At 36.8% G+C, this 13,574-nt stretch overlaps 1 protein-coding gene across 1 annotated transcript; it reads right to left on the minus strand.

Moving 5' to 3' along the window:
- Positions 1–804: 804 nt before the first annotated feature.
- LOC113351406 lies at positions 805–11,428 on the minus strand. The gene is made up of 7 exons (XM_026595396.1): positions 11,361–11,428; positions 7,365–7,461; positions 7,266–7,280; positions 2,641–3,606; positions 1,743–2,571; positions 1,565–1,657; positions 805–1,247 (listed from the first exon to the last, which is right to left on the minus strand). Exons 1-7 carry the CDS (start codon positions 11,426–11,428, stop codon positions 805–807), a joined length of 2,511 nt encoding a protein of 836 aa, XP_026451181.1.
- Between the last annotated feature and the right edge of the window lie 2,146 nt (positions 11,429–13,574).

Genomic DNA, 13,574 nt, shown 5'->3' on the forward strand with positions numbered 1-13,574 from the left:
AATACTACAAAAGCCTTAATATAACCAATTTAATCAGAAACATATAATGTAGGAAATCGGGGTTGGACGTGGCGACTTATACTGGATACCTTATTACCCTGCATTGCTACAGATTAGTTCATTTTTTGCACAAAAGCATTAACCTTTTCTGTTAGTTGAATACATAAAGCATGCGCAACATAAATACGAAAAAATACAGTCGCCTCACCACTATTTGTTTCTGCTTTATCTCCATATTTATTTCCGTCTACGTTTAGGTATCCGCATATGATAAGCACTCGTTCGTTTTTTAAGTAGTGCTTATTTTTCCTCTTGGGCAAGGTAGTTAATTTCGGATTCCGGTTTATCTCGGTCCCGAGCGATACACTGGTACAACGTTGTCTCGGGGAGATTCCGTTTTCAAATTTCGGTGTAATTTCGGTTCCAACTTTTATAATAAGAAGTGTTTGTTGCCAGGTTCAATTTCATGGGGATGGAGCGTTAATTCCAAAACAGTCCGCCCGTAATGCAAACTAAAATCCCGTTTGGCGAGGATCCAGCTAGATTAAAATTGAGCTTACCAGGCGTAAACAGTAACTCTCATATGGATTGATGAGAAATTGTGCTGAGGCCAGAGTTCTGAAAGACTATTAGTAACAATTAATTCCATTCACAAATAAAATTGGAAGCATTTCACATCCACAGCCAGTTCCAGAGGTTATCAAGAATGTATCATGATTGCACAACCAAGAAAAGTAGTCTCACGCTCTAAGTAAACGTTACAAAATGTGTACAAAGTAAAGGAACAACAAGGATATTACAATTCTAATCAATATAATTTGATTCATCATAGATATCATCATCTAAAGTAACTCCATCATTCCCGACACCACCGAGTAGCCCATTTTGAGTGTCCAACATCAAGTCATCAGTATCATATCCATCATACTCCGAGTTAGTTGGATACGTAGACTTACTTCGAGAACTACTGGCACCTTTACTACCAACAGTCCCACGTTCTTCACTAACTATCTCTTGCAAATCATCAAAAGTTACATAATCACCATGAACCTCCAAGTCATTCAAATTTCGTAACTCCAACCATTCATCATTTTCATCACGCTCCTCCAGAAAAATAGGATCATTAGCTTTATCATTATCGTTATATTGTTGGATTTCTAGGTAACGACGCTGCAATTTCTTATTATACTGGATAAAAACACTATCATTCAATGTTGCGTTATGCGATTTCGTTTTTTCGAGTGCAACTGAAATACATAAGATAAGTAAGTAATTCAACTAAAATACTTAATAGTAAGCACATGCTAATTTTTTTGTTGCTTGTTTTCATAAGAACATAGGGGTATACAGGGCATGTTAGGTTCCTAGTTCAATCGACCTACTATACTGAGCAGTTAAGAGAAATGACTTATGGTCAAGTCTTAACAGTAATACAACACTCCACAATCAATTAATTCAAAATATAGGTACTGGAATTGCATGGTTCGTGCATATTCATAATATTACTAATCAGTGTAAAAGATTAGAATACTTACATTTTGAAATGTGCTCCAGTTTCGCTCACATGGGGAAGCAGAACAAGTAAGACTCAATACTCTGATTGCAAATTTTTGTAGGTTTGGCGCATCGATTCCTCCAAATGTAATCCACCATTCATCTGTTATAAATATAAAAAAAGTAGTTATAAAATCTATCTAACACAAATTAGTCAAACTTTAAACTTAAAGAACAAACAAGCTTACGAGGTTGATCCTTATTTCTTTTTCTTTTGCAAGGCGGAGTTCCCAAGATCCCAACAGCATCAGCATACTTTCTCAATTCACCCGTAGCATCATCAAGTTCATCTTCATTGGGTATAAGCCTTTGCATTGCTATATGAAGTCCCCTTTTGATTTTTATGTACTTTGGATCACTATCCATTTCATAAGCTTCAATAGTGTAGAATATGGAAGGATTCAAATAGTATGCCGCACAATGTAGAGCATGATTAAAGTTATTCTTCCATCTTTTCTCAAAACAAGCCTTAATTACACCCCACGTATCATCATCTTCACTGAATTTCTCCTCTAGTTGATTCCTTGCTATCCTCATTATATCATAAAAAGAAGGCATTGTAGGTTTTCGCTCGATGTCCACCAACCTTACAACCTTAACTAAAGGCTTCAGCACACTACAAGCATAATCAACATTTTCCCAAAATGTGCTACTTGTAACAATTTTAAGTGCATTAATTCCAAGAGTTTCTTTTGAAAATCTAGTTTTTGCCCACCTATCATTCACAAACACCATTTGTAAAGGAGTTTTATACTTTTGAAGACTTTTTAGTGTGTAATACTGAGTTGCAAATCTAGTCTTTGTAGACCTATGTAAGTCTGAACGTGTCAACTCCCTCATCAAGCACAATACTTGAAAATGAGCATAAATGTACGTAACAAGTCTTTTACCTAGAATGACGGCTGTCTTGATTCGTATAAGCTTGTCACCAAGTTCTTCTAGCATCAACTGGACACAATGAGCACCACAAGGAGTCCAAAATAGATTCGGGTATTCAAGCATTAAATCTTTCCCAGCCTTTTTAAAATTTGAACCATTGTCAGTAATGAATTAAACCACATTTTCTTTCCTGACATCTTCAATTACCTCCTTTACAAGCTCACGTATGAAATCAGCATCATTGGTTCTGTTTGACGCATCTACAGACTTCAAGAAAACTGACCCTTTCGGACAATTCACCAAAAAGTTAATAAGATGTCGCTTTTTCCCATCTGTCCAACCATCAGACATAATAGAACATCCATACCTCTTCCAATGTATCCTAAATGTATCAACAAACTTCTTTGTTTCTGCTAACTGGTCCTTGAAAAGATTTGTGCGAATCTGATGATAAGATGGCGCGGGCATAGCTTTAACATATTCACCAATTGCATAGATCATTTGTTGGAAACTTGGACATCGAACAGTATTAAAAGATATAGAGTTCTCAGTCATCCAAGCTGAAATGCTTTTCCATGCATCTTTCTTTAACTTCTCTTTCGCTGAACAGTTTCTGTCAAGAGTGGCTTGCTGAGTTTTCTGGTGGTCTCTCTGCATGAGTAAATCCATTGGACCCCTAGAACTACTTTGGCTCTTGAATTTTCTTTTACTCTGACTCTGAACAACTACTTGACTACTACTGCCCACATTAGAATCCTTTTCAACTTCTTGTACCTCATGGTCCTCATCATCAGTATCAGCATCAGACTTCTCATCATATTGTGTGCGACGATACATAGCATCAACGTTATCCCTGTGAGCTTTCTTTAACTTCTTTATACTGTCATTTTGTCTAATTTCATTTATAGTTTCAACTGTTGCTTTCATACATGATGAAACATTTCCTTTGACTTGTGTGATATGCTGCTTAAGCCTAGTAATTCCACCACCACACATTTCTTTGTTACAAAGCGTACAACTTAGTTTCTTCGGAAATGCAGGATCTTTGCATGTAGCCCATTTCCATGCTGGATCTCTAGTTTGAGTCAGACTAGAAGATTGAGGGAGTATTGACCCACATGTAGTGTTTGATTTGTTAGAATTGGATGCATTAGAAGAATCCATAATCACAACCTGAAATTCATGTCAAATTGAAATTATGAGAACAATAAGCAAACTCTATTACCCAACTGAACTTTCTTACAATTGGGAGAAAACTGAACTTGGTACACCACTGGCTAATACAACCAATTATTAGCACAAAATTATTACCACTGCCTAATAAAACTCTACTTATGAACATCGATGTATAGTCTATAAATTTATATCAGATAATGAGACAAACATCACCTCAACCACATTCCTACCCGAGAGAAGCATAGAATGGATGCCTACCTCAGATTTGCATCCAGCTGAAAGAAGACTATTACTTGAGCCACCCAAAGAAAAATTAAATACTTCTTGAGCTTAACCAGCAGTTAATACTGCTACCTGAGGAAACCGAACACCCAATTCTTCATTACTAAAGCAAATCAACAAGAACCCTAACATGCATCAAACACTGTCACAACTATGAAGTGAACTCAATATTTAATGACCTCACCAGCAAATCAACAAGAACCCATGACAAATCAAAAAGAACCCATGAAAAAAAAATTCAGTAATTAAACAAAGAAGGCTTCAATTGAAATTCAAAACCCTAATCTCAGATTAACATCAAAAGAACTCACAATATGATAGAAAAGTTCTCAAAAGTCAAAATATATAAATCTAGCTTCGATTAACACCACAAACCCTAATCTTGCTTCGATTAACATACCTTGCTTCGATTATGTGAGAGAGAGTCAGAGACTGAAGAAGAAACGAAGTGAAGAAGAGTGAATCGGTGGAATAGGATATTAGGATTAGTTAGGTTAAATTACTAAAATACCCTATCTCGGTTGTTAAAATCGGTGGAATTTCGGCTGATATAACCGAGTTTTCCGGTAACTTTTCGTATCACCGGAATTTCGTATTTCGCTATGCTACGAGCCGAAAAGGGAAATTTCGGCGGAATTTCGGCCGAGATTGCCGAAATCGACTACGTTGCTCTTGGGTCATAAGATCTTGTTTTACTTTTATTAAGTTAAGATCATTATAATTGAACATCTCTATGACTTTTCTGTTCATTCACATTGTCCATATTGAAGTCGAGTATAGCTCAATCATTCTATGACTCCGAAGATTTGTACGTTTTTGTTCAGCATTTTCTTGTCTTCTTATGGATGAAATTCAGCTAGAGTGATAAGTCTAGGACTCCGACAAACCCCACCCTCCATTTTCTTTAGTGTTTCAGTAATGAGCTAAAACATGGCATCGAAAATTCTTGAGTCCCTGTGAGGTATTTCCACAAACAGTTGGAGTTCAGAAATCAGATAGGATACTGATTCAATACCAAATAACGGGCCGCGAGTTATAACCCCAAAGGTGTCACTATCCATATACAAAAACTCCAACAAAACAAATTGTTTACAAAAACCCCATTTAACATAAATTGTCTATATTAGCCTTCTATTTTAAATCACCCCAACAAAAATAAAAAACAACCCCACCTTTAATTTTAAATCACCCCAACAAAAATAAAAATCAACCCCACTATTAATTTCTATTATATTATCACCACCACAAAATAACACCACCAGCAGAACCACCACTGTGCCGCCACCACTGACCACCGCCGTCGCCAAAAACAACCACTGTCAACCGACGCCACCGCTGTTACCGACCACCACCATCACCACCTCCACCGCCGCCACCACCACCGCGCCACCTCCTCCACCACCGCGCCACCACCTCCACCACCACCAACCACCACCGCGCCACCGTCGCCGCCAACCACCACCGCGCACCGCCGCCGCAACCACCGCCGCCGCCATCACCTCCACCGCCGCCGCCTCCCACCACCACCGCCGCCAACCACCACCGCGCCACCGCCTCCACCACCGCCACCCAACACAACGCCACCACCTCCATCCCCGAAAACCACCACCGCGCCACCGCCGACCACCACCACAGACCACCACTGTCGCCAACCACCACCACCAGCAACACCACCATTATCGCCGACCACCACCACCAACCAGTCGCCACCGCTACAAAAAATGAATTTCATTGATCAATATTCAACAAAATAAGAAAAAAATGATGAAACCAAACAGAAAAAATGATGAAACCAAAATTGGTTTCACCAAAACTAGATGAAACCTAATTAGGTTTCATCATTTTTTCACATATTGTCATTTCGCCAACACAGCTTCAATGATGAAACCAAACCAAAATAAACTAGGCAAAAATGACCAAAACTAGATAAAACCTAATTAGGTTTCATCATTTTTCCACATATTGTCATTTCGCCAACACAACTTCAATGATGAAACCAAACTAAAATAAACTAGGCAAAAATGATGAAACCAAAGTTGGTTTCACCAAAACTAGATGAAACCGAAATTGGTTTCATCATTTTTCCACATTGTCATTTCACCAATAACCACCGCGACCAACACCATAACCACACTATGGTGTACGGGTCTGAGTGGCCATAACATAGTTTTGCTACTCCATAATAACCACAGATCAAATAACTAGTTAATTAATTTAGAATAGAATGCTAATACGATAGCCTCTCCTGCACCATATCTTTATCATATAATCAGGACTGCCCATTTCAACTCCAGCTCTTAGCTGTTCACATCGTTCCTCGATGGATTTTCTTGTCAACAGCCCCGCAAGAACTACAATATCATCCTTAGATATTGTCACTTATACTCAATACATATGTTAAATATCAACAAAAGAAACACTGGGTGAAAATAGAAGTACTGAAACAACTCAGAAAACAACTAGATGGTTCTACAGCAAAAGTAGCATATGCAAATTAGGATAAAAATTCTAAAGAGTGATGACCGGAGAAGGAAACATATCATTTCTCCTGATTTAGGTAGGAGACCATTCCACTTAGGAATGGCGTGTGGACGCCCTACATATGCAGCATTTGTTCCAGTAATGTCCTGCGGATTTCCAGAATATGGGCGTCAAAGATTTCCTGAGCTTCACTCTCCTGAATACAAACCCAAGAAGCTTAATTAGACATGATAAAATAAACTTTAAAAAGTACTAAAGAGAAGAATTGATCAAAATATAACATGACATTACCTGGAAGCAAACGACAAGATCTCCAATCTCAACTGTTCCACATTTGGAAGTTTCGATAGGGATAGAACGCTTGCGAATTGCCTTACATATATGCATTCACCCATTCATTTTACTCAGCACCAAATTTAGCAAAGAGTACTCATTCTTCCTTCAGAGAAACATAATTCAAAAAGATCATGTACCTAAAAGATATAATTCTAACTTACTAACAAAAAAGAACCATAAAAGTAGCATGACTGACAACAGAAAAAAGAAAGATACTTCAGACTGGAGTATTACTAATCTAGTCGACAACGATTAAATCCTACAACAGGCACAATTAGCATACTTCAAATGCGGATGATTGCGTTCCTCACAATCGACTCCAGCCCTTGTTTGCAAGGCTTAAGCATTCATCGTCATTCGAACAAGAAATGTATTATTTTACATCCTCCAAACATTTTTGCAGGTAATTAACATAGAGCATATAAACCAATAGCAGTTAATACAACATGATCACAATTCAGACAATTGAAAATTATTCTTCACAATTTCTAAGAAAACCAAAATCAAAAGGGGGCTAAAGCTGCTTCTACTTCTACTCATCATCTTCATCTTCTTACTGCAATATCAGAAAACTAAAAATAGAAAACACGTCAATAAATTCAAATGACTTCAAACAAATAATGAAATTTTACTCTTAAAGGTTTCAAAGAACAAACCTCTCCATCACTCTTCTTCATCATCATAATCCAATTCACCACCTGCAATTGCTTCCCTCTCTGTGATGAACAGGTTTCGTGCACGATACGTCGATACCTAAGTAATAAGCATCCAACAATAAGACATTATGAAGGTGAACATACAATCTTACAAAATTATTAATAACTATGGCAGCTGAGAAAAAGCTGAACAGGTTACCCGACCTTTCAAGTCCTTAGAACAACAATTTTACTCTACGAAACCTGCACCAAAACAGAAATCATACTTTAGAATTTTCCATCCTACAACAACATAGACAACAATGATGAGCAGAAATAGTGAGTTACTTTCTCACTAAGGAATCTGTTTTCTACTCCAAGGAACCAACTTGAAATTACTCACTCGTGCCAGACGTAGTACTCTCCTTCCCTTGTTTTGTTCTCAGCTGTAATAGATTCACCTAGCACCAAAAAAGGACATCGGCATGAGTACAACCCAGGGGGGATCTACATATCAACGTCTATCAGTTACAGATGATAGCTAAAATAAGGAAACGATAAATATGATATCACCTCAAAAAAATTTCAGGAAAGCAAAGTATGAATGGTATAAAAGCGACGTATAATATTCATATGGGATTGTTAAATGTGACCCCATAACCTAAGATGCATTATGAAATATGATGACTAAGAGGAAACATCTTGTTTAATACAGAAAATGCGCACATACCAACAAGGAAAACAAACAATCCAGGGAGGAGTTGTCAAAAATGTGCACAATCTTACTTCACCTGCTTAGTGAATCATAACGATAACATGTGATGCACAAGACATGCCCCTTCAAATCCTCCCATTTCAGGACACACACCAAGAATCTGGTGATGTCGCTCACATAAAATTTGTCGCAATTACAATTTAGAGAATAATCGATAATAATTCCTAAGTACAAGTAACAAGATCAAGAAACTAGAGATTCCATCCCAAAATAATTCCATGCATAACACATAATGCATATGACCTATGAAAAAAGTTCAAACCTAATGAAGTCCCATCTATCCACTATGGATAACTGCATAACAAAGACACGTGTTCAGTTTATATCAACTATATGATTCAGAAAGCAGAGATCAAGAGAAGCTTCAAAGCAAAACTTCAATATATTCCATGAGATGAAAGCTTTACAAAAAGAAACCTTATAGTTGAACCAGGTGCTATCAAGGATGGCTTTATTAGATCATGGTATACTAACCCATAAATTTATCAACGAAATTCAGTTAAATTGTACTAATGAAGCATCAAAAAATAACCAGGAACAGTTCATTCAGAACATGGATTTGAGGCTTTTTGGATGACAAATTCATACATGAAAGCTTTCACATCTTGGATCTCTGAACCATAAAACTATGAGATAAGATAAATCAAACTGATCAACTTCGACTAACAGCAGTAACAAATTAAATCAAGCAAGTGAATTGAAATCATGCAGCAAGAGATTGATATCTAAAAAAAAAATTAACCCTAAAAATAGCTCACAAATCAGAAAGCTAAACACACCCATGCCTTGAAATTCTACGTAATACAAAAAAAAAAAAAAAAAAAAAAACAGCGGAAGAGTAGAATCTAACTTCAAATCACCAAAATCTGTACATGCAATTAACTTCACAGGGTCAACAATACCAAAATTAAACAACAGTACTAAATAATGGTTTATACCTGATGATAATCAAAGATGAATTGATTTCAGATTTCAGTAACAAAACTGATTTTGCATTCTAGGTTTAAATTTTTTTTTAAGGTTCTGATGATCAAGATTTCTAGGTTTTGAGAATAGATCGAGATTTCTATGTTGTGATTACTGAAATTTAGGTTTCAATTTGTGTTTTCATTGTGAGATTTCTAGGTTTTGATTCTGGAAATTTGTCTAAGGATTTGTTTCTGAGAGAGAGAGAGTGTTGGGTTCTCTCCATGAGAGCAGTCGATGAAACCTAGAAAAATAAAGATGTCCGAGACTATAATTGGGTGAAAAAAGAGAGAGAGAAATAAATATGTCTGAAAATATTTGGTGTTTGAAAATTTCAGAATGACGGAAGAAAGAAGAAATCAAAGAAGAAGAAGAAAAGGTCCAAGGGTATGTTTGGCTTTTTAAAAAGTAACAAAAACTAAATTTACACATTATTATTTGGCTTGGGGTTTTTGTCCCAGTTTTATTTAAAACGGTTTTTATTTGGTAGAAATAATACGACCGGTTTTTTCTTATCACTAGTTTGTTCACCTAGGAGTTTGTCACTAGTTCTGACCAAATAATAACACAATAAGAATGGAGAATACAGATATGAGAATTTAAAATTCTAAGAAGTACTGATTAATATCCAAATTGATTTAAACAACAAAACCATGAAAACTTAACCATGATGGTCAAGTGATGTGATGAAAATTTAACAATTCATAATCGGAATTCCAAATTGAGGAGAAGATAGCTTACCTTCGAAACCTAATACCGGTAAATATTTCGCTTCATCTTGTTCTTCGAGAAACCCAAAATTTAAACCTAGCACCAGGAGAACATCTTCCTAGCGTTTTCTCAAGTAGCAGAGAATAAATGGGTAAGAAGAAAAAATCGTTGGAGACTCTTTGGAAGGAAGATTTGATCACAAATCACAATCTTTCTTAGTATCACCTTTTTCAGAACTGAAGTTTGGGGTTACGATTAATCTCTACGTAAAGAAACATGAACGACGAAGAGGAGGAGATGGAAAGTTGGAAACTAAAACTTAAGAGATAAAAACAAAAATGAGTTCGGTGGGGTTCGACCACAGATCCTTGGTTGTCCATTTTACAGACGTAGCCTTCCGTGTTTATGATTATTACACCTTATTATACCGCTGCAAGTTATAATTGTGAGGGACAATTTAGAAATTTCCACGTGTGACACCAAAACCACCCAAAAGGGGGCCTTTTTTAAGTATAAGATAAGATTATGTCTAAGAGAGCAGAGCTGAATTGGGGACCTGAAATAGTAATTGAGGACCCCTAGTTACAGGACAAAATAGTAATTGGGAGTTCTCCCTTATCCCATTTTTTAGAAATGGCTAAACTACCCCTGGATTATTAGTGTTAATTGAGTGTTGATTAGTTGTTAATTAATTTGGGTAGATTAAAATCAGATTTAGGGATAAAAATTTGATAAAAGATAAATTGTGTTTTTGTGTTGTGGAGAAGAAGAAGTTGAGTTTTGGGAGAAAACTTAGGGTTATTTGAAATGAGTGATTCTAGTGGAGGAAATGATGTTGGTGAAGCTTCAACAACAACAATGATTGCGTTGATGGCAAGATTGTCTCAACTAATCATATGGATTGGATGTTTGATGAGGAGATGTTGATAGAGGAAGCTATGAACAATGGTGCAAATGAAGATCCCATTGCTCAAAATGAAGGAACCAACACTCAAAATGAGGAACCCCAAGCTCTAAACAATCAGGTAAACTTCCTATACTCTTCAAATCACATGAATGGTGCTCCAAGTGGTCGATGGTCACTATGCAAAAACTCAGTGTGAGGGTCGTTAGGTCGTGAGTATAATTAACTAACGACCCTGTAGAGTCGTCAATGAATTGGCACCAAAATAAACGACTCCATTGTTCAGTTATAAAAAATCGTCAATGAGGTTCCTAAAAGATGACGACTCCATCTTTTAGGTCATATAGAGTCGTTAACTGTATATATTTAGAACCGAACGACTAGAAAACCTTTTACTCTCTGTAGCTATCACTCTAAGGGTCGTCAGTTAAGCATTACTATATACGGACGACCCTTTCATATTAAATGAGAGTCATTTTTTTATACATTTCTAATATTGACGACTCAGACTGTTTTTTATTAGAGAAGGATAAAATAGGTATTTCACCCTCATTTTTGGAAGTCCCATATATTTTTGGGTGTGGGCATAAAATGTATCATGACCCCCAATTCATCCTTGGTAATCGAGACCGTCTCGAATTTAGATAACTCTCCTTTTCACCTTGCCAAATCTTTTCCCTTAACAGTAGATATTTTATACCGCTTTGACGTCATGGAGAGTGGAGACATCATTAAAAGCGACGAAAATTAGTGCATTACTTACATTAGGCATCCAAACTATAATCTAGCTACCAGTTAAAAATGGGTAGTATCCTGTCAGTCGACATCCGTCCTCCAGTTACTTAGAAAATTAATCTTGGAATCAGAGTTTCATCATGAGACTTTACTAGGAAATAGTCTATATTTGAGTCATGTATTTTAGGAAATCTAGATACGCGCAGTTCACGTTTATGTCTTGATAAACAAGACATATGAATGTATACATATCTAAACAATGAATGAGAAAACTAAGACTTGTCGAGAACTTGACATGGTATCAGAGAAGGCTATTTGTGTCGAGTCGTTTGACCGCACCTTTACTCCGCGTCACCTGATTTATTGTCCACGTGTTAGACCCAACGAGGCTACACATGAGGGGACGTGTTGAGATTGTTAGTCCCACATTGTATGGGCAATTTAATATCCTGCGGGTTATAATCTCTTAGGGTCTCTCCACTCATAGACAATTGGTTTTAAGTTGGATGCCCGTATTCTAACAAAGAAGTGCAGGAGAATGTGATGGGCGTTTAAAGTGCAACCTGATCAGACAACAATTACAAGCACTTATGATGCTACAAAGTTTTGTAAGGACTGTAACAGAGTTGGACATTCTGAAGATGGGTGTTTTCAAATCATTGACTATCCTGAATGGTGGGTTGAAATATCTCGTGGTGGCAGAGGATCTGTTAGAGGCGGCAGAGCTGGTGGTAGAGGCCGAGGTAATTATGTGCCTGGCAGAGGTGGAAGAGGATATGGAAACACCAATACGGTGCGTGCAAATTATCTGAATGTACCAGCAGCACAGCAATATAGTGATACTACACCTGCAGATGGAGCTGGCTTGGTTGACGTAACAACGACTCAACTTTAACAAGTGCTGGACTATTTGAGTTCAAACAAATCAAAACTACAACTACAAGGTAAACAGAATCGTACTTCCTGGATTGTGGATACAGGGGCTACGAATCATTTCACATGTAACATTGATGACATGATAAAAGTAAAACAAATTACGGCATGCTCAGTAGGCTTGCCAGATGGAAAGTCTGCGAACTCTGATAAAATAGGGACTGTGATTCTTCCTGGTGGTTTGAAGCTTAACAATGTTCTTTATGTACCTCAAATAACATGTAACTTAATCTCGGTCACACAGATGATCGATGAGTTAGATTTTGTTGTGCAATGTACTAACAGTTTATGTCTTATATAGGACCGGTTGACGAAGAAGATGATTGAAGTGGGTGAGAGACAAGGTGGATTATATTTGTTTGGTGGTGTACCTTCAGTTAAAGTGCTTGAAGTTCGTAGAGATTTGTATGACCTATGGAATCAAAGAATGGTACATCCGGCAAAGAAAGTATTACAAAAGATACCAGCTGTGAGTAGGTTAGTTAGGAAGAATAATAATACTTGTGATATTTGTCCACGAGCAAAACATCGTCGAAGTAGTTTTCCTAATAGTCAGAGTAAAGCTAGATGCATATTTGAGTTAGTTCATTTGGATTTATGGGGGCCTTACAAGACACCTTCGTCTTGTGGAGCTAATAATTTTTTAACAATAGTTGATGATTTTTCAAGAGGTGTGTGGATTTATTTGATCAAGAATAAAAATGAAGTTGAATTGGTATTTCTTAACTTTATTGCCCTTATTAAACGTCAGTTTGATAAGGAAATAAAAAATGTTAGGAGTGACAATGGAACAAAATTTAATGCTTTGCGTGGATATTTTAAGACCAATGGAATCATATTTGAGACGTATTGTGTTGGTACGCCCCAACAAAATGGGAGAGTTGAGAGAAAACATCAGCATATAATGAATGTTGCAAGAGCTTTGATATTCCAAGCTAATTTTTCAATACAATTCTGGGGGGAGTGTGCATTGACTGCAACATACTTAATTAATCGAACACCGTCACCTTTGCTCAATAATAAGACTCCATATGAAATTATGTTTGGAAAGTTAACTCCATATGATCAGTTGAGAGTGTTTGGATGTTTGTGTTATGTGCACAATCAGAATAGTAAAGGAGATAAGTTTGCAAGTCGAGGAAGAAGGTGTGTATTTCTTGGTTATCCATTTGGTAAAAAGACATGAAAAGTTTATGACTTAGACACA

This window comes from Papaver somniferum, chromosome 2, assembly GCF_003573695.1.
Source record: "Papaver somniferum cultivar HN1 chromosome 2, ASM357369v1, whole genome shotgun sequence".
Taxonomy (NCBI): domain Eukaryota; kingdom Viridiplantae; phylum Streptophyta; class Magnoliopsida; order Ranunculales; family Papaveraceae; genus Papaver; species Papaver somniferum.